The 18,807-nt window shown below is 40.6% G+C and overlaps 1 protein-coding gene across 7 annotated transcripts in view; it reads left to right on the forward strand.

The window, feature by feature from the left end:
• Nucleotides 1-7,098, forward strand: part of CD44 (CD44 molecule (IN blood group)) — a 62,833-nt gene extending 55,735 nt beyond the window's left edge. For all 7 annotated transcript variants that reach the window (XM_082760729.1, XM_082760732.1, XM_082760730.1 and 4 more), the window contains 3 exons: nt 321-434; nt 1,512-1,590; nt 3,691-7,098. In XM_082760729.1, the coding sequence (XP_082616855.1) occupies nt 321-434; nt 1,512-1,590; nt 3,691-3,907 (410 nt within the window). In that variant the 3' untranslated portion in view covers nt 3,908-7,098. The remainder of the gene's footprint in view (nt 1-320; nt 435-1,511; nt 1,591-3,690) is intronic.
• The last annotated feature ends 11,709 nt before the right edge of the window (nt 7,099-18,807 follow it).

Below are 18,807 nucleotides of genomic sequence, written 5' to 3' on the forward strand. Positions count from 1 at the left end.
AAAGTTTCCAACATTCAGAAGTTTTTACCTTCTCTCCAGAAAATTTCTAGGCAATTACAATTGCGTTTTGGTTCATGAAAGTATTGCATAATCAAAAATGAAACATATGAGAATGTGGAAAGGGAAAAACCCTGAGCTTTGTTATTCAGAGTATGATGATTATAGTCTTTGTAATAGATTTCCATATGAATACTTTTTAATGACCTCAGTGTGAACTTTCTAGAAATATTTTTTTTTGTATTGTGGAAGTCATCATTTTTAACCTCCCTGTTAAATATTCACTAAAGATATTTGGAGTAACATACAGTTTTGATCTTTAGGATCTACATCCATTATAGATGGTTCACGCAAGGGAAATTTTGAACCCACTCCTAACCCTGGAGAGAACACAACAACAACAATAACATCACAACCAAGGTCATCCCAGGTACCAGGTAGGTTTCTGAAGTCATATCTTTTAACAATTTAAGAACATAATGATAATAATATAAACTGAAATAAGAGATGAAGATGTACATCAAGTATAGTTGTTCAGGTTTTGTTCTGAATCAAATTGTTACTGAGAGTCTGAGAAATGGAGCATATTGCAACTCATAAAATATTCTAGCACTATGTAGATAAAAGAAATCATGCATTTTGGAGAATAGGATTAAGAGATAAATAATTTTGATAAATTGATATACAATCAGGGAAAATTCAGTAAAGATAAATGCAAAGTATCATAACTGAGAATATTCCATGAAAACAATATCTGATAAGTGTTATAGAAAAGGAATTGCATGTTAAAATAAAATGGAAAGAAGTCAACACAATGATGTCAAAGAATGACTTTTTTTTTCTGGGACATATTGTGGAATGAAGAACAGGCTATGGAGAAGGTTGTGAAATCTCCTTTATTAAAAATGCTGAGAGCAAATGGAACATTTCTCAGAGATGCTCTTATTCATTCTGTTTCACTGAAGTGAAATATAACTGAGGTGATCTCTTTGGGTCCTTTCCAGTTTTACCTCTTTATCCTGGTTTTGTAGTTCCTTCTATTTTATTTTATTTTTTGTTTGTTTGTTTGTTTAGGATTTGGCTTTTTAAAGATCTCCCTTAAAGTAAGATTTAAAAAAAAAAAAATGTAGATATTTCACTCTACCTTAAAGCCAACCTACTTTTGTACGTGGGATTGCAGATGTGTCAGCACTAAGCCTTTTCTTCTGCTCTTGGAATAAATCAATGACACAACTCCTCTTCACCTATGCAATCTAAAATGCACTGATTCTAGATGCCAGAAGTGGCCAGGTATTTCATTGGTGTTGGTCTGGGTGTAGCTGAGCACTTTCTTTGATCACATAGGCAATGTGACTGATGAAAACGTACCTGATTTGCACAGAAGCAATTTGCAAAGTGAACAAACATTCATTCAAGAAGTCGTGAAACTTAAAGAATGCACAAGCATCTGTGAAACTGCAAAATTACACAGGACAGATTAACACATTCTCTCCCCTTCCCTTGACTCTCCCCAGAATGGCTGATCATCGTTGCTGCTCTCTTGGCACTGGCATTGATCCTTGTAGTGTGCATCGCCGTCAGCAGTCGGAGGAGGTAAGGTAGCCCTGCACTTTGAAGCACACCACAGCATGATGTGGGTGCTGGAATAAAGCACTGCCACATATCTTTTAGAGGTCTTATTGAAATAAGATGGAGACAAGACACATGGTGAGATGGAAAAATCTATACCTTTCTTTCTGTTAAGTGACTCTGGAGTTATACACCCTGAATGGCACGGCTTGTTGATTTATGTATCACTCTGCTTTGCGTACAAAAGCAGAGGCTGCCATTGTTTCCTCCCTCTTAGCCCAGACGCACCATAGAAACAGACAAATAGGGCCAGTGTGACTAAATATAGACTGCATCTGACAAGAACTGAAACAATCTCAAAGCTAAAAATTATGTCCTAGATACTGCAAGTGGAAAACATATATTTTACTTAGAGCTGCCATGCAGGTGGGATTGAGACCCAAGGAGAAAAAGTGCACATGGGTCTGTGGGTGTGCATGAGTTCATGGATTAGATCCTACTAATATGCATCAGTCCCTATGAGGATCAGTCTTTGAAGCATGGACGTAATCTGGTATTCTTGAAACAGGTGGCATTGTTTCTTTCACTAGGATCAAAATATTTAAGAGATTAATCTATTCAGATAAGTGATAATCTGCTGCAGACCCAGGGAAGGAGTTGCTATGCAGTCACCACACTGCACACAAGCATCAGCTCATCTGAAAGTAGCTCTGCAGCTGTGCTGCAAGGGAACTGGGCAGGTGAAAAAGGTGGATTGAGCATCCAGGGTTATCCAAGCAGTAAAGTGAGAATGTTCCAAGCATTCATTTATTTAAAAACGAGAACTGCGTATTTATTTTTATAATGCTGTCAGTTAAAAGGAATGTTGACAGCAGCTTCTCCAGTTTTGCTCTCATTCTGGCTGCCTGTAAAAGCTTGTGGGCTGGAGGCTTTGGTTTCAAAGTAGTTAGCTTCTTGATTCAGAAATCAATAGACTTGGCCTTCATAGCTACAAAGTCAGTACAGCAGGGATCTCAAGCACTTCCACCAAGCAATTGGTATTTCTCAGCGAATAGCAAATTGCTTCACTATAGGGTTGTTGTTGTTGTTGCTGTTTAATTGGTCTTGTCTTGATAAAATTGGTGTTATCTTCACAAAAACAAAACAAAATGGCCCAAGGTTCAGTGTGAGGCAGTTTCCTTGTTTGATTGTTTATTTTTTTATTATTCCTCTTGTTGCAAAGAAGAACGTCGTTGTCTGGTTCCTATTGTAAAAAGTGTTAGGCCCTCCATCCAGAGTCCAACACTGGGTGCGGCACAGCCTGACCATCATGTCAGGAAAGAAAAGCTGAGCTGCTCTTTTGAGAGGCTGTGGCCTCTCTTTCAGCATTTCATAGTTGCAGAGCAGGAATCGTTCCCAAGTGTGTGCATAGCATTCACACAGCAAACTGAGCTGCTTTGGATGAAATAATCCTCACCTACCAGTCAGTAAGCATGAAAAAAGTCATACTTCAAAAGCATAATGGCATAATTTAACTGCAAAATTAGTCATTCAAACAAAATCTGTTTCAACGAAGAAGAAAATGTTTTAAAGTAAAACTTCAGAAAATTAGTGTACCTCTTAACAGACCTCTGGGCATTCAGTTTATACTAGGCTATTCAAAGACAACAAGTGGGATATTCAGCACAGTGTATCCAGAGTTTTAATGGACTAGGGCAAATCCTGACATCCAACTATTAATTTCTACTGCCCTGAAGAATATCCAGCCCACATGGTCCAAAGTCTGGATGTACAATGACCCTGTCCATATACTGGGATGTATACAAAGTTCATAAATGTGGATATATCCACACCTTAGAAAATCTTTTCTAGCTTTCAGTAATGCCTGTTAGTCCTGTCTATAATGACACTAGATAGCAACTGAATTAGTAGGATCCTGAAAAATTTTATGTATATAATTGTGGATTTTTTCAAAAATAAAATATGCAGTGTGGAGACACCTTACGCCTTTCATTGCATGGGTCTGCACTGACAGACGCAAGTTTCATTTCTAAGCACCTTTTTCTAAATACTAACTTGAATTTTCTTCTCTTATTTCTATTAGCCTCCATTTATGGTACTTATTTCCTTTTAATTTCTTTCTAGGTGTGGGCAGAAGAAAAAGCTTGTGATCAATAATGGCAAAGGTGCAGTGGAGGACAGGAAGACAAGTGAATTAAATGGGGATGCCAGCAAATCACAAGAAATGGTGCACTTGGTTCACAAAGAACAGTCAAATGACCGAACAGGAGCATCTGACGAATTCCTCACCATTGACGAAACACAAAATCATCAGGAGCTGGACATGAAGAGTGGAGTGTAATGGTACCAACTCACTAAGTAGATCAGAGCTGGGGAAATCAAAATCACATGGAACTTGGGCCAGAATTCACAGATGCACTGTGCTACTGATGTCTTTTGAACACGATTAAACTTAAGTTGTCTTCATTTTTAATCATTTTTAAATGATGTCTGAGTTACAGAATTGACATTTGCTACCTGAAATAAGCCCCAAGAGTTGCATAAATTTGTCAGTTCCCAATTACTACACAGAGGACACTTACTGTGTCCTGGGTATATCATTGATCCCCAGATACAGTGTCTTCGCTGTGCGGAGCTACAGAAGTATGCAGTTGCTCTATCTTACAGGTATTTAAGGTACTAAACTTGTCATGGTACAAGAGTAAGTGAGCAACAAATGTCAAGAGCAAAACAAAAAGCTTAAACCAAAAAGGCTTCCTATACAATGTCTAAAACAGCAGAATTCATCAGAAATGCCTTACAGCCTGGAAGAGCAGTAGGTGCATTGAAAGTCTGCCAGTAAAATCAAAAAGTGACATAATGATTTATGACTTATTCTGTAACAAGTAAAACCCAGAAGGACAAAGCTTATTTATCGTTGTTTTAAAATGTCTGCGGGCATGCAGCAAGTCTTTTTGGGAGGGGGAATAAAGAAATGAAAACATGAGCTGATACATAATAAACATCATTACTTTATTATCTTAACAATCTGTACAGTTATCCTTGAGTTTTTGAGTTTTTGAAGAGTTATCCTTGAGTTTTTGAAGTGTTCATTGCTCTTCCCCCTCTCTCCTTCATTGGTCCCAGTTTGTGTATGTTTTAATGAGTCTGTTAGTTAGTATAATTAATAAAACAGAATGACCCCAGCTCTATTGTGCATGCACAAATCAAGGAATTTGAAATCATCAGCGATGATGACAGTATTTTTATTCCAGAAGAATAGGTCTTTACTTTCCCCTGCTCAATTGTACTTAGGAGATGCTGAGCTTAGTAAAGCTTGTTTCCCCTGTAACTGTTGTGTTACACCAGTTTGATGATATTTTAAAAGTGGCCTTTCTATGATCTCACTCACTTCTGAATTCTATTTCCTCCACATTTTATTTCTTCTTTTTAAAAATACCAAAACAAATACTGCTTGTTTACTGGTACCAGAAGTTGAAATTCTACAGAAAAGATCAAAGAGATTTAAAGGAAACTCTCCCAACAATGTAATATAGTAAAATAGCTGCAGCTGCATTGTCATATGCTTTTGTTTTGTCATTGTATGTCTATTATGTAAAGTATTTGTATTAAGCTATGATGCTGTGCATTATATTGATATGAACTGCCAGAAAGAAAATTATTTACTACCAGTGGTCTGTGCCATTTTTAAGAAAGCATATTGGAATGGTGGGCGAATTGTAACTTCTAATTGGGCTGCCTCAAAAAAATGCAAGCAAAATCAACCAGAGGTAATAGCATTCAGCGAGGTGTGTCAGCTGTGGGATGGGGAATACCAAGAGAAGTCCATTCAGATGTTCCTGTTCACTGACCATAGCACCTTCATTGGAAAACGCCATTCTGCTAATGCATTATTTTATGTTCTCCATCTGAAGCAATTGGAGGATAAGTATTCAGCTGGCTAAGTACTAACATTATCTAGCACTGATCTTTACTAGAACATGAAGCCCAATCAAAATCGTGATTATGGTTCTCAGTTACAGCCCTTCAGCAGTTCCCCAAGCATCTATTTGAGTTGCTCAGTGCCCCAGTATCTGCAGGCAGATCTCCTCAGGGAAAATGTACACTTGGGCAAAAGGTCCCAAGACAAGACATGATTTCAGGGTGCACGTAGGACATTTTCTGGCTCCATGTATGTAAAGACGTCTCATCTATAAGCAGTCACACAGCTCCAAAGGTGTTCAAACAAGCTGAAGCCAATAAGGTCAAGGTGACTAACAACACTATCAGTATATGTATATCAGTACATTGTCAAATTTCTCAGCCCTGCCACAAGCACATATTTGAATACTGAGCTGTGCTGTGGGAACTTTGTTGACTCTACATTGATTTTTTTCCTACAGTGTTTTTAAGCAAGCTTTTCTTTTTGTCATTATAAATCAATAACATGTAATTATATATGCTTATCACTAAGTGTGGAGATCCAGAATAAGAATTTTGACTCTCTTTAAATCTCAATTGAATATAAGCCACAATCAAAAGGAGACTTTTCACTGTCTTGAAGGATAAAGTTTTCTTTTTTTTTTTTTTTTTTTTTTTAAAAAAAAAGGAGGATAAGTTTTTTTAAAAACAACAACAACAACAAAAAAAAAAGGAGGGTGGGAGAGCTATTATTCATCTCCCTACTGAGATGTTCAGTGGAGAAATTTATCTAATATTCAGTAACTGTAACTGTAAATGCATGGACAACGCTGGTTGGCTTCTTTTTATATTTTTAAATAGGGAGATGCTCAATTTCTCTTTAAAAAGGCAGTGCCATTATTTTATATATGCTGATTCTTTTTAGATTATGTCATGCAACTGAAGTGCAATTAAGTTTTATTATAGTTTCAAAACTAGATGGCCATTTCATATATGTAATATTGTACATATTTTTATTAATCTTGTTTTTTTTATTATTTCAGGGGTTGTTTGTTGTGTGTATGTATTTTTTCTATAGAGCACTAGATATATTTGCATATTTATTTAACAGATTAATCAAAAAGAAAGAAAATAGCACCTCTAAATTGTAATTAGAAATAACATTTCTAAAATAATTGTAAAATGAGCTTCCAAAAATAAACTTGACTCCACATTGAGGGTAAAAAGTAAGATTAAAGTTACTAGTGGGAGAGAGGAGGCATTCAGCAGGGTAGTCATATATAGCAGTGGTGAGCTGCTATAGTGGTGACCAGAGGTCAGTTCTTCTGCTTGCAAGCTGCAAGCCAAACTCAGCTGAAGGCTGCTGGACCTCACATCACCCACGGGCTCCCCAGCTGCTCTGGGGGTTAGTGATGAGTTCATCTCCCCTCGGAGCTGAATATCTCTGGGATATTTCAGTCCAAGATCAACCCAGTAAAAGAGAAGTAATGTTTAAAGCAGTAAGTATATTTAAAAGAGAGGTTGTACTTTTTATGAGAATGTAATATTTTCGTCGAACAGTCTGGGGTGATCGCTTCCCCTGTATTTTCTTGAAGCTCTTACAAGGAATGGTTGATTAAAGCAGTGAAAGGATATGCAGCCTTCATGTCTATCTGTGTGGATATTTTAAACCCTTCCCACAACATCAGCCCCCAAATTGTATTTCTGCACAACAGTCTCTTCTTCATAGGGATGTCTTTTTTGTGTCCTTTGCCAAGAACACCAACACCAACTACCTCTGCACTATGTAGTGTACATTGGCTGGAATATTATTAGGAGAAAATTACCAGGTGTCTCATAAACATCGACACATAGTCACAGTGCTGGGGAGAGGCAGAGATTTGTATATCGTCCTGGTAAGGGCTGCTCCTAGTCACTCTTTCTGTAGATGAAGGGAAGCAATAAAATCCTCTGAGAACTGTGTTCTGCCTCAGCATACTTCATGAGCCAGCAGTTACTGGGTTTATTTTATGCTACATTAGGCTGTTAGCCAGCAGTTATCTCTTGGCCTTATTAAACAACTGAAGGCTCAGACTTCTCTGGTTGCAAGATTTTGATTAGTTAAAGAACATGAACCCTTTGGGTAACCACATGCACTGACAAGTTCTCCTTTGTGGAAGGGGAGAGGACAAACAGGTGGAAGGGAAAGTGCTGAAGTGGGCTGGTCCCTGGGGAGCAGCTCCAGCTCTGTGGGCATGGGTGACAAAGCTCTTGTTTCTTCCTGGGGGGCAAGAAGCACGAAATGGTACTTTGAGGGTGGGAACTCCAGGGAATTCAGGGCAGAAGGGGAGTGCAGTCACTGGGAGACAAAGTGAGGAAGAGTGAAATTTCTGTGCCACTGACTGGGAAAGTCCCCTCAACATCCCCAGGACTTCGTCAGTTGAATGGTTCATAGCTCAGAGAAAGGAAAAAGAATCAGCCTTTTCCTGTGAACCCCCCACCTCCAGGTCACCCTCTGCACTCACCACATGATTTGCAAACTGATTTTGACCATTTTTCCCTGGTAGCTCCTTTCTCACTATTACTCTGCTGTGTTGCTGTGGCATTCACCAATGCCACGCTGAGAGCACCCAGCTGGGGCTATGGGAAATGAGAGGCAAAGTGCAAACTTCACAAAGATGACTATCGGTGTCTTTTGTGCAGCACAGAAGCTTCACTTTCTGTCCTTCTTGTCTCACCCATTCATGGATGGGTAGGCAACGACAAGATTTCTAGAATATTTCTGTTCTTGCTCATCTTCCTGTTTTTAAAGCACCAGACTTAAACGGCTCTTCACACAGGTCAGCTGTGATGCAGCAACGTTTTTTTGGGGCTTTGTTTTGGGGAGGTTTTTAGTGTTTTTGTTTTGTTTTGTTTTGTTTTGGGTTTTGTTTTTGTTTGAGAATTTAAATTAAAGAAGAGAATCCATCCTCAGAGAAGATCCCCTGACTTCAAGGGAGCTGATTGTTGTTAAAGTGCAGGTAAAGCAGAGGCAGCAAAAGCTTTACAAATGCTTTAAGCACAGCTTTCTTTCAATTTTGTCTGCATGGCTCCAGCAAACAGTAGAACGGTTTTGCCTGAGCTATAGCTTCAAGAGTTTGCAAACTTCTTATTAAAGCTTCTTACTCTATAGGCAAAAGGGTTTGGATGAATTAGGGGATGGATAAAAACCATTTTCATACGTCCTCTGCCATGCACGGAATGCTGATGTGAATGTCATTAGTTTTGTATTGCCTTTCAGAAAAGAAAAGAAAAAAAAAAAAGACACAAAAATGATGAAGTTATGGACATAGACTGTCAAATGGGAAAATAAGTATTTTTTTGTTTTCAGAAATAGACATAGTTTTAGATAGTTTCAGTATCTGAAATAGGAAACTTTTTTTGTGGAAGATGCCTAATACATAATACGTCTTTCCATTTGTACAGTGAAATGCTTAAATGTAATTGATTTCCCATTCTTAAAAAATGTAGAAATTTACAGGAAAATAAAGTTTGTCAAGTCAAATAGGATCTGACATAAATTTAAGTACATCTATGAAAAAACCCTACAAGACTTTTCACACCTTCAGTAAAAAAGTCTCACTCTGTAGCACCCACCTAACAGAGTCGAGCTCAACAGCAGCTTCTTTCTGGTGCTGGCTCTGAGGCAAGCAGATGCATTGCAAGTAATGCCAAGTACACAGCTGAAGTTAGGAGTGTGTAGGCGGGCAGCAGGAAGTCAGCATGTGGCTCAGAGGCAGTGGTGGCTCTACAAACCAGACTCAGGGTCTGCTGAGTTAGTCCCAAAGTCTTTCAAACCCCCAGAGCAACGCAGGAGAGAGGAGGACACAGGAAGACACTTTCCACCTCTTTTCCAGAGGCTGTGAGTTTTGCACCTGGCATCTGAAAGCCTTGCCTCAGGCCATTGTGCTGGGGGGGTTGTCCACTTGAATGCCCACATGCTAATGCTGTGTTGCAGTGCATAAAAGGTTTGGTCACAGCAGAGTTTTAGCCTTCAATCTAAATTTACTTGTAGTCATGAGTGTACATCTGCCTTCTGGCACCACATTTTCAAAAGCCTATTCTTTTTCCTGGCTTAATCAAAAAAAAAAATCTTAGATCATTTTCAGCATCCACATTTTCCTCTCATGAATCAAGACTCCACGCTTTCATTTTACCCAGAACAAGCAGTAATAAACTGGGTATGTTTTGACTCATGGTTGGAAACTAAGTCTGCGTTTATATTCACCACTTTTTATCAGCCTGTTCTTTTTAATAACAAGCATCTGTTTTTGGGCTGCTGCTGATGTTTGCTATCAGCACCCCCTCCTTAGCCAGCTTAGAGAGACAGCTTCCAGCAGATTTCAGCCTGAGCCTGGAGGATGAGTTTCTCTAAGATGAATTCATCGAAGCTGTGCCCAGTGCCCACTACTCAGTCTCGGCTGGCTGCAGCACAGCTCCTCAGCTCCTGAGCAAGGACAGTTTAGCAGTCATCACCACCATTAGGCATGTTTCGTTTTGCAGCAGAGGGACATCAGATTCACCAGTGGGGGCACGTTATGTTTACAGTTATTTGGAACTTCCCTGCATTTCTTTTGTGGCTCATTTTCTAGTTAATGTTTCTTTCACTCGTCAAGAGAAAGTTTGAAATGAACTCTAGGTAAATATACTTGTTTGTTGAGCTAGAGACTCAACAGAGTTTTCCGGTGTTCATGAAGGATGAAGTTCCCCCACACAGAGAGCAGACTCAAAGCCTACATGTGGGTTACATGCCATTCATGTGGCAGAAATTGAGCCCAGGTACAGCTGAGCGGGTCAGCTTTGTGCTGGCTTTCTGCGAAGTTGTGGGTCTTATGCACTGAGCCTTTTTAGAGGAACCTCACAGAATCACAAAATCGTAGAATAGCCTGTTGTAAGGGTCCCACAAGGATTACTGGGTCCAACTCCTGGCTCCACACAGGAACACCCAAAAATCAGACCTCTGATCATAGCTGAGAAAAAAACATATGTACGAGAATGTTGTCCAAGCACTTTTTGAACTCTGGTAGGCTCAGTGCCATGAGCACATCCCTGGGGAGCCTGTCCCAGTGCCCAACCACCCTCTGGGTGCAGAACCTTTCCTTAACATCCAGCCTGACCCTCCCCTGTCCCAGCTCCATGCCATTCCCTCAGGTCCTGTCGCTGTCCCCAGAGAGCAGAGCTCAGCGCCTGCCCCTCCGCTCCCCTCAGGCCACCATGAGGCCTCCCCTCAGCCTGCTCTGCTCAGGGCTGAACAATGTGACCTCATACATCTTCCCATTTAGACCTTTCTCTTCCTTTGGTCATTCTTTAAGATTTTTATGTTCTCCTTACATTGTGGTGCCCAAAACTACGCACAGTGCTTGAGGTGAGGCCACACTAGTGCAGAGCAGGGGGTACACAATTGTTTAGTCAGGACTCCCCCCTCGTGAACCCACTTTGTCTGAGACCAATGATTGCATTATCTTTCTGGAATTTTTCAATAACTCCCAGAAAAATCTTCTCCATAATAACCACCACTCATACAGAATAGTGCATTCAAAAATTCTTGGTAAAAGGCAAGATAGCTATTTAATGCTAGCAATTTAGGTAGTCCTGGCAACTTGGGTGAAACCCTGCAGTGAATTTTTAGATGTATTTCCTAGGCTTGTCTCTGTTCCTAACCTTTCACAGATTTTGGAGCCAATCTTCTCTTTCTGGGGCATCTCCACAGCAGAACCTCTCAGGTGATTCAGGCCATGGGAACATGAGCCAGGAAGGCCCCTGGGCACCATGAGGATCAGTTTTACCAAATGAGTGTGAGAAGTGCTACCCTCTTTTAAGTTGAACCATGAACGACTACCATTGCTCTACCCCTGTGAAGGACAGGCCCTAGGCTACTTTCTTAGGCACTTGTCCTGAGGAAGTGCCTTATGCTGTGAGAGGCCCAGTTCCTTTGCCGCCCCTCCCCGTGGGTTTCAGTGGGCAGCCACCAGCTTTGTTGTTTATCTGTCTCCGCTGACGCATTTTGCTTATCACTGCAGAACCTGCCTGCCGCGCTAACGCCGCCGCGACCGCAAGGCCCGGCATCGCATGCACAGTCATTTCCTTCCTGCATCCCCTGCAGCAAAGGGGAGCCGTGGCTGCCTGCTTACATGGGGCCAGCACAGGGCCCATGCAACCACCCTTGCACCCCTGGAGCTCTGCCCCAAACCTGGCCGGGGTGCCAGTCCTTGCTGGCCATGTGTGTGCATGCTGCAGGGGTGCCTTCCAGCCTGCCAGCTGGTTGTTTTTTACGCTGCTCCCCTCCTACATCGCAGCCTGTTGGGGCCACCTGTTTCTTTCATATCCTTGTCCTGTTTTCATGCACCGATACAACGGAGGAGGCTGGTGGAGGTTTGGCAGCCCTGAAGTCTTCTCTCTTTCTCTTTCATGCCTGAGAAGGGATAGAGGAATGGCTCTCAGTGTGGTCAATGCTTCGTGAGTATGCCAGTGATGGGGAATCTGGAGCTCTGAAGAGACCAGGGGCTTTAAGGCAGCAGAGCTGATTTATGAACAAGGCCAGGCCTGAACGCAGTAATATCCTGCCTCTGGCAGCCTGTGTCAGAGGCTCAGACACCATAACAAACCTCCTGGGCCTCAGGTTCGTCTCCCACCCTGAGATCCCCCAGTGCTGCAGGGGTCTTCAGCCTGCTCCTGCCACACCGGGCCTCCCCTTGCAAGCTCCTCAGCTGGGATGGCAGCCCACAGAGGTGCAGGCTGTGCCTCACAGGCTGATTTAGGTTACATCTATTGATCACCTAGTTGTGGTTAGGTGAGATACATATTGTGTCCTGCTGGGATCATAAATGCCGGGGCTTTCTCTCCATACATAGCAATGGCCAGTCCTTCAGGCCATGGCCCGTACCATGAGCATATCTCAATTCATGTACTAAGCGCAGTTTATTTCTTTAAAAAGTTTACCAGGGATTCAGCAAAAGTGTCTATTATTTAATTTATTTTTTGTTTAAGGCTAAGATGAAGAGATTTACTTTTTATCAGGCAGGGAAGTGAAGCATGTTTCTAAAGCAACTGCAAGTAACTCATTGCATCCTCCTACTCTTCTAACATTTCTTCCTACTCCTCTAGCTTTCACTGCCAAGACTGCTTAAGACTTCACTGTGGTTAGCACATCCTGGACTTTGCAGCAGGGAAGCTCAGATGCAGCTGGTACCCTGGAACATTTAGAGCATGCACATGAGGGGGCAGACTTCTGGTGCTTTGGCAAATCCAGGTCCAACATCTACCTCTCACAGAGATCTCATGGATCTCAGCATCTCACATCTGTCTTCTTTATGTAACCTCTCACCCAAATTATATCCAGGCTGACAGTAAAACTCACAGGTATAAGCCAGGAAAATTATGAATCAACATTTATTGACGATATGTACAGAAGAGGTACAACACTTAGTGAAATATTATATTCACGACTATTTCCAGTATAGAAAGAATGTCCAGTTTGTTTTATACATAAAAGTTACAGAAATCAGTGTACACCATAAGAAAGCATTAAAAGCAAATGACTACAGATAAGTGTAAGGATCTGAACTACAAAAATAGACTTAGTCTACAAGGCATTCCAGCTACAATATACAAGAACAGAGCCTCAAGTTGTGAGAAATTTTATCTGTATTCTTTAGTTTACAAAGTGTGCTATAGATACTGTACAGTATGTCATTTCAAAACCTAGGGAACTTTTTGAGTGTAAGGAAAAGACCAACCTGACCCCTCTTGCTTTTTATTACTTTCAGGTGAAGCATCTGAAAATATTCCATCTTATAATTGGTCACTTTTAAGAGGGGGAAGGAGTATCAGGAGCAGGAGCAGGCAGTGCACAGTCCCACAGCATGTGATTCACACTGAAACATCGTAGGAGGACTCACCGAGAAGGATACTTCCCATGCTTTAGGACCTAATTTTGATCTTTTTCCACTTACAGGGGATGAACATATATACATATATATTTATGAGAACCAGGCTCAGGTACCCTGGGCATGATCCAGATTTTTTTTTTTCTTGCTGTCTCAAAATCTTTCAGAACCACCTTCAGTTTTTGGCCACAAAAAAAAAGAAGTAATTTTCTTACAGATTATAGCCCTGATTTCAGAATAATTTTGCCACTGAATACGTATGTCTGTTTTATTATCTATTTTATGATAAGACATACTTCTTGTATATAACAGGCATCCTGGACATCAACTACAGTAGCTTGAGAAGCACTTAGCTTTACACTTAATTTCCAGTAGCTGTCAATATCCTCTTCTAATAATGTCAGAAGCAGTGGACCCTTGCCCATGAGTCTGTGCATTTTCCTTATAGTCTGTTCCTACCAAGGGGACACAGCAGGGGCTGGTGCTCCAGAGAGGACAGGCAGACCCTTGCTGCCCGCAGCATGCAGCACACTGCGCAAGTAGCAGACAGGGTATCCAGCATAAGGCAGCTAGATTGATTTCCCCCTTGCTCATTGTGCTAATTTAAGCAGTGACTTACTGAACTTCTGGTGGTAGAGTCCCAACGCATCAGACAAACAAGAATAAAACAAAACATAAACTAATCATTCTGTGCGTGCATTAATTTTTAGTGTCATAACAAATGTACTCATGAGGAACACATCTATGCTGGCATCACTTTTGCTCACTGCCAGGGAAGCACACCCATGCAGGTACTAGCACGTACCATGCTGGTTAGAGACCTGAAAACTAAAACCAATGTATTTACAGTAACTTGACTGAATACATTATTCTGAATGTTATCAGAACAGGATAGCCCATAACTGAAAGATAAAGCAGTTACTAAACTACGTAATTGACTCAGTTGAATGGCCAGAAGGAAAACAAACTCAGACAAGAGAACAAAAACCAAAAGTAGAACAGAATTTTAAAAGATGGCCTAATTTGATGCTATGGTTCAATACACACCAACGAGTAAAATTAAATTAAAGCACCGCTACCCATACTGTATACACCATTTCACTGAAATTACACATTGATAGCTACATTATCTACACTAAGTGCAGAGAGGCACTGGACATCACGCTTCAACAAAATGTCAAAACTGGTATCAATAAGGTTTTACAGCTATTAGTGACTCACTTAGCTCTATTCTACCTGCAGTTCCTATTAAGATAATACCTGGTAAAACTGATTTAAAATACAAGAAACAGATTAAAATACAAGGGTACATCAACACACTTCCTACATGTATATCTACCAGAAATTTAGTCTCCAAAACCTCAGCAGAATAACACACCCCACAGATTTCTGAATAGATGAAGAGATGCCCAATATCAGTCACACTGGGATAGCAATATTTGCTGTTCAATATTTTCTTTGTTTTTAATCATGATCAAGGAACTTGTTGACCATAAGGGAAACTTTCTGTGATGTAAGTGTTATTAATATTTATATTAAATCATGTTTATTCCTCTCCAAACAGTACTTTGTTCATTAAATAAAATTATTGTAGCCATGGCCTTAATGCCAACAGGTATTTGCCCAATGGGAACAGACGACCATAAAAGAGAAGCAACTTTTACTTGTCCTGGTCAAAAAAATAGTGTTTGATCTCTTTAAAATACATAAGAATGCAGGAGGTATTTGTACAGATGCTACCCAATTGCAGTGGTCCCATGGTGGTTCTGTTGGTCCCCTTTCAAGAAGGCAAAGCTTGGTGGCCAAGTCATGAAGTCTTTCTGCAGGCTAAACTCAAGTACATTACATTATAGCAAGATGGACTAGGTAACTGACAACCTATCTTTTGCCTACCCAGATCTCCAATTTTCTTTCATCAGCAGTCTGAGTGAGTCAATTACACATGATCAGGTCCTAAGAAAGAACTGCAAGATTTGGCAAAGGTAATACCAGGAAAAATGACAAAAATGAGGGGCAATTGCCCAAGACAGTCAATCTAGAAGATTGTTCAGGTTATTATAACATTGTTCTATAATGAACTGCAGCATTTAAGGACATCTTGAAATTCCTATTTGCTTCTTGCATTTTGTGCTTTGTTTATAATTCATCACTAAACATAACACAGAAACATTTCATTGATCCTAAATGCTATGAGAAAACTGGTTTTGTTCTAAGGTACAGATCACCTTTAAAGGCCTATCCCCCTATCTTATATGGTCATATAGAAAATATTATATGAAAATATGAGTGTCTGTAAATTACAGATACTAGGCAATTTAGTTCAGTCTAAACTGTAGTTTCCAGAGAACAAGTACAAACCCCTAAAACCTATATTAATAACTACATCAGGATTGAGCATATCATATTTATATTAATATATGTGCAGTGTTTTCTCATGCATTCTACAAGCTACAGCTCACACTGGACCATGGGAAATGGGATATATTTAAGAAGGGCACAGGATATGTTGGATGGAAGCGTATGCAATTGTTTTTAAGAAGGAAGGACAACCTGTAACACACAAGGACTCACAAGCCCATACAAAACACCAAAATGGACATGCGATAATCTACAATACTGACAGCAAAACCAATTTGTAAACACAGTTTGCATACAGTCTTTGAAAAACTGTAGAAAAGAAATAGAAAAGAACGATACAAAAATCCCTGCAAACTCTTCTATTTATGTACAAAACACTGTACAGGTACTAGACAACCCAGGTTGTGTGATGCTGCCTATGGCACTTTCCCTTCGTGTAATGGTGTATGCCACAGAGCGTCATTAAAAACAATTGCGGGGCTCCTGAATTTTGAAAAATCAAACTAGAAGGATTCGACACTCCAGCATCAATCAGCATTGGCTCTGCAGCAGAACACAGACATAAAAGGGGATCAAAGGTTGGGTGAGAAATCTCACTGGTCTTTATGCCTTCCCAAATCTTGCCTTAGCTTAGTTATTTCCATCCTGGACCAGCAGAGACCCATTCAGTGGCTCAGTCATATGCTCTAGTTTTTTTTTCAAAAAAAAAAAAAACTAGCTGCAAAAGCACAACCACCTTATCCATGAGGATTTGTATCAGCTTGGTAGTGGGAAGTCACCAGGCTTCCCCCAAGCATGGAAAAAGTCTCTGGGATGGTGGGCACAGCCGAGGGATGGTTCCTCAGAGCCTGCTCATGCAAGAAGTAAAGGAATGATCAGCACCAGGGAATCAGCAGCTGTTTGGTTCATTCACAGCAGCAGATTTCAATTTAATATCAAACAAGATCAGGGGGAAAAAATGAGGAAGGCACCCCTTCTGCAGTGTACCGTAATGGGGGTCCTGATGTAGGCATGCGGAACTGCGGAGCCTGCATCAGGGTTAGGGAGAGCCACAGCCTCTGTGTCTGCCAGGAAGAAAGATCAATGGCTTTGGAAAGAATACGGATTTAATACATTGTTTGGGGTAAATTGTGAACAAGAACATAACACTTTAAAAAGTAACATGGTGAAGCTGAACACTTTGTTTACAGCTGGCTGCCTTCTCTGACAGTTCAGCGTTGTAATTCCTCCTCTCCCCCCCAAAAAAAATAAAAAATAAAAATAAAAATCCTTTATTTACAGGTATTCAGATAAATATTTGGGAAAATATTTTTCCTTAAAAGTCATTGATAGCATTGGAGAAAAGAAAATCACTCTTTGTTCAGAGAGGGCTTTCTGGTGGGAGCAGGAGCCTCCACACAATGTTATGCAGGGATGCAAGCAGAGCGATAGCCGAGGTGAACTGGCCCAGCGGACCATACACCTACTCTAATGACTAGTATGAAAAATATCTTAGTATTATCGTGTCCTTAGAAGTCACAGTAACAAAACAAGGATAGTCTTCTGGCTCATAACAGACTAATATTACAGTACATTTTTTTATAAAGTGCCCTTATTTACCCTTCTGTAAATGAACTCAAATGCAGCAATAAAAATAGATGAATGGAACTAATGAAAAGAGAAACAGCTATACCATTAAGTCTCCACAAAAGCATTTCTCTGAGCATGATACTAAAGCTCAGAGCTTTCTTAAACTTATTTAAAGAAGTGGATGTCAGAGGTGAGGTTTAATGCTGCTTGTGTTTTTAGGGATTTGTGCGATTGCTGCTGTGTTGCTACAACAAGTCTGCAACAACACAAGAGAAGGCGAGGAAGCAAAGAAAAATGAGGCAGTTGCCAGAACAAATTTGTTCAAGCACTGCTGCTGCAGCTTCTCAGATGAGCAGTCTGCTCTTCTGAGTGTTGACTACCAGAATTGCAATGACCCTGGTAGTGCTGGAAAACAAATCAGAAATCCATATTACTCACATCTTACTCACACATCTTAGAGTGGCACAATGTTTGTAATTCCACGTGCTTTGAGAAAGAAATGGAGGTTAGCTGTATCTCATGGACAGAACAGAAAAAGAAAAAAAAAAAAAAAAAAGAAAAACTTAATGACAGCAATCCTTATTTTTGTGCTGAGTTTTAAATTCATTGCTGGATTTGTACAGCATAGAAACAATTAGGCCAAACAACAAGAAGCATCTTGGCAAAAACCTTGAGGGTGTGAGAATCACCTTCATTTTAAGCAGCAGACAAAGACTACTGACTCAGACGGGATTGTGAAACACCTTATTACTTAGTGGAGACAGGAAGAGATCTGACCTTTCCTGACACTTTCGTGACTCCCCTGGATTTCAGTGGGACTTTCGTGTAGCCAGAGCATTGCTGGCCCAGGTTTCACTACAGCAAACATAGCTTTTCAAAGATGTAATGAGTTTCTCACTGATTCAAACGGAGGGCATGCATATCAGCATGGTTCACATGGCTTGTCCCCTACCTATCTGAAGCATCTTCCTGTGTAAGAACCACATGTGCATCTTACAGTGGCACAGCCTTTGTTTTCTGAGGGAAGCAGTGAAGAAGAAAACTCAGTAGGAAAGTGCTCCACCTCTTCTTTAGCTTCAGCATGCAGTGCGCTTTAGTTTCAATGAACAGGTATCAAGAGAATGCCGACCTAGCTTCAGCAGTGAATGCACAAAGTAAATACATATGTACTTAATTAGTCATGCAGTTAACTGAGTCTTTGCTTGGTTTAGACTTTCCCATGTGCCAGAGTGCTGCCAATAATGTAAAGGGCAAAGGGTATCACAGCTGCACAGACAACGGGGGGGGGGGGGGGGGGGGGGGACAGACAGAGCAGCACATGAGGTGAACATAAGAAAGAAACGTTAATTCCTCCAGGAACTGCACAGAAAGCAAATCGCTTTCTACTCTGCTTTTCCTTTAACTTTGCCACCCCAGTCCTGGAAACAAGCACAAAATGTTTGCCACATGCAAATGAATGCAGCAACATTCCTAGTGAAACTAAAAAGAGACTAGTCAGTGACCAGCCCTG

The sequence above is a fragment of the Aythya marila genome (assembly GCF_965140915.1).
Source record: "Aythya marila genome assembly, chromosome: 5".
NCBI lineage: Eukaryota > Metazoa > Chordata > Aves > Anseriformes > Anatidae > Aythya > Aythya marila.